At 47.0% G+C, this 3,207-nt stretch overlaps 1 protein-coding gene across 1 annotated transcript; it reads left to right on the forward strand.

Moving 5' to 3' along the window:
• The first annotated feature begins 339 nt into the window (after window positions 1-339).
• LOC141027500 (patatin-like protein 3) lies at window positions 340-2,726 on the forward strand. The gene is made up of 4 exons (XM_073504560.1): window positions 340-486; window positions 613-774; window positions 2,178-2,318; window positions 2,361-2,726. Exons 1-4 carry the CDS (start codon window positions 340-342, stop codon window positions 2,724-2,726), a joined length of 816 nt encoding a protein of 271 aa, XP_073360661.1.
• Window positions 2,727-3,207: the final 481 nt, after the last annotated feature.

Genomic DNA, 3,207 nt, shown 5'->3' on the forward strand with positions numbered 1-3,207 from the left:
AAGGGCTCGGTAGGATCATTTCTGTAACATAAGATGTAAACTATGAGGCTGAGCATCCTCCCTCCCTCGCTGCTTAACTAGCGCCTAGGCCCGCCATCTCATGTGTACGAGGCCTAAGACGCTCACCCTTGTACTCTCCCCCAACCTATCAATGGAATGATACGCAACTTGCGTATTCGGGATATAGTTCTACCTCGAGCACTACCCGAATATCTTCCCTACCGTCTGGTAAGGATTGCACATATGACTTCAGTCGCGGAATCAATCTCAAACGAGAGTACTCATGAACTATGTACTCTGTCGTGCAGCAAAGGACCTCTGGGCTGGCTCAAGAGCATGATGGGGTCCAAGTACAACGGCCAACACCTTCACAAGGTCGTCAAGGAACTGCTTGGCGACACGCGAGTCGATCAGACGCTCAAGAACATCGTGATCCCCACCTTCGATATGAAGCTCCACCAGCCTACAATCTTCTCTACCTATGACGTATGTGTGTAGAAGAGCAGAAAAATGATTCATGTGCATCCATGCATGTTAGAGGAACAAGTTGATTCATGCAATAGAGTTGAACTACAACTAAGGAAATCTAGAGTAACAAGGAAATCTTTATAGGCCATGAGGGATGTCTCCAAGAATGCTCTTCTGTCGGACGTCTGCATCAGCACGTCCGCAGCACCGACCTACCTCCCTGGCCACCATTTCGAGACCAAGGACAAAGATGGCAAGACCCGGGCTTTCAACCTCATCGATGGAGGCGTCGTCGCTAACAATCCGGTAACTCGTGCTAACCTTGATGGCGTCTTGCTAAAGCTAAATTAGGCTTACTAGCAAATATGCCCGTGCGTTGCTACGGGTTGTCTGAACCATAAATCGTACCAGTCAAGAAGCCACACTCGTGTCCTTTGTGGAAGAAAGCTAACCTTTTTGAGTTTGTTGTGGATTTCCCTTCTGCTAACCATACATCACAGACAAAACTTTTAGTAAACTTTCAATTTTCCATACAAATGAATGATCAATCTGTTCATGGTTATCAAATAGATGTGCATACCTGAAGTGGACAGTGTATTCCCCATTTTGAAAATAAATAAAACACATGATAGATAGGAAAAATACGGGAATAGAAAGAAATTGGAGAAATAAGAAAGGAAACCATGTGTGAAGCACATGATTGAAAAACACAGGAAAAAATTGCAAACTTGTTGTTTGGAATATAGAAAGTGGAATGCCACAGAAAAACTAATAGCTCGATCAACCATGTATGTACCAATCAGCACATATACCTTACTTTTGTTTTTCTTTTGAGGTATGAAAAAAGCTCTCTTTGTCAGATGGAACTTTTGTTTTCTTTTGAGGTATGAGAAAAGCTCTCTTTGTCCGATGAAATGCTACGTACTTGGATGTTGCAGAAGCATGGGTAGCGTGCTAGCTGGGTGGAGGGCGAGTGATGTTGAGGGGCGTCGCGCCGCCCATCTGCAGTCTGTTTGCTCCCCGCCATTATCTCGTCCTGCACCTCATCCTCGCCTTCCCGCTGTGAGCTCACCGCACATGACACCTCCATCCGAATCAGGCGGACGTGAGCTCACCCGCCACCTCTCCTTGAGTCCAGTCGCTACTACCACCACCTCAATCACACCGCCTTCCCACCTGCACTATCACACGACCTCCATCTAGTCATTGGTTGAGTCAGCTGCTTGATTCACCAGGCAAGTCTTTACCTAAATAAATTGGTGTCGTTTGATGTGAAGGAGCGATGTGGACTATTAGTAATGACATAACCCTCGAATCATCACGTACAAGACTCTCAGTTCATGAGTTCGATCCTACGAATCAACGTCATTCTTTTTTGCTGACTGAAACAATTTCACGGCCCAGGTGCAAATTTAGAAACCCTGGGAAGCCCAACCACGTTGAGACTTCTGGCCCAGGTGACCTACGAAACGGGCTGAGGCTCAGGCTCCAAGCGATGTACGAAATGATTTTTAATGGACTACGTGGATTTTCCTACAAATAGTACCACCTCGCTTATATGTCATAAAATACAAAATCAACTAAGCGGGACGAAACCAAGAATATCATCTTGCTTTAATAGTAGGTATAGATATAGATATGATCTGTACTAGTTGTTTTATGTGATGCTGATGTGCACCTCGCTAACTTACATGGACGTGCATGCGCAGACGCTGCTGGCAATGACCCACGTAAGCAAGCAGATCCTGATGGGAAACCCGGACTACTTCCCTATCAAGCCTGCGGACTACGGCAAGTTCATGATCCTTTTGCTGGGCACCGGCACCGCCAAGATGGAAGAGAAGTTTGACGTAGCCTAGTGCAGTAAGTGGGGCCTTCTCGGGTGGCTCTAGAAGAGGGGTGCCACGCCGATCAGTGACAGCTTCAGCGAGGCCAGCGCCGACCTTGTCGACATCCAGGCATCTGTGCTCTTTCAGGCACTACACTGCAACAAGCACTGCCTCCGGATCCAGGAGGACAAACTTACCGGCGACATGGCCTTCGTTGATGTGTCCACATCAAAGAACCTCAACGGGCTCATTGGTGTCGGCGAGGCGCTGCTAAAGAGGCAGATGTGCATGGTGAACGTCGAGACTGGCAAGAACGAGCCCAATCTAAAGAGGGGCACTAACGAGGAGGAACTGGCCCGTTTCGCTCGCATGCTGTCGGAAAAGCGCAAAGCCAGATTTCAGAAGTTGGCCAACGAACTTGGTGGATAGTTTGAAAATTTGCCCCTATTTGAATTTGATGACGTATGTATGCCTGTTGGATATTTATATGGCTTCCAGCATTTCTTCATATAGTTATTGTCCAATGTGGCATTATTCATATTATTAACATATGTAATGTCCGAGGGGGATCGCCCGTGTTGGAATCTGGTGTGGAAGGCAAAAATTCCCCCCAATATGCGCTCATTCGCTTGGAAAGTATTAGTGGGTGCTCTCCCGACTGGTGCATGTATGCAGTGGCGTCATGTCACTACCTCAAAGGGCTGTCGCCTATGTGGGGCATCAAGGGATGACACATTCCATGCATTGGTATTGTGCCCGCGTTCGTTGGAGCTTTGGGAAGTGATGCGACAGGTATGGCCACTACCACCAAATGGGAAATTGTTGCATACCGGAGATGATTGGCTATTCAATATTCTGTCAGCTGAGAAGGAAGATGTAAGAGCAATGATTATCATGTTATTATGGAGAA

This window comes from Aegilops tauschii, chromosome 7 (genome assembly GCF_002575655.3).
Source record: "Aegilops tauschii subsp. strangulata cultivar AL8/78 chromosome 7, Aet v6.0, whole genome shotgun sequence".
In the NCBI taxonomy this organism is placed as follows: domain Eukaryota; kingdom Viridiplantae; phylum Streptophyta; class Magnoliopsida; order Poales; family Poaceae; genus Aegilops; species Aegilops tauschii.

Excerpts from the sequence above, each read along its gene's own strand:
- LOC141027500 (XM_073504560.1), top strand. The coding sequence starts at position 340 with ATGGGGTCCAAGTACAACGGCCAACACCTTCACAAGGTCGTCAAGGAA. Across the intron at positions 487-612 it reads CAATCTTCTCTACCTATGAC|GCCATGAGGGATGTCTCCAA; the intron begins GTATGTGTGTAG and ends AAATCTTTATAG. Across the intron at positions 2,319-2,360 it reads AGATGGAAGAGAAGTTTGAC|AAGAGGGGTGCCACGCCGAT; the intron begins GTAGCCTAGTGC and ends GGGTGGCTCTAG.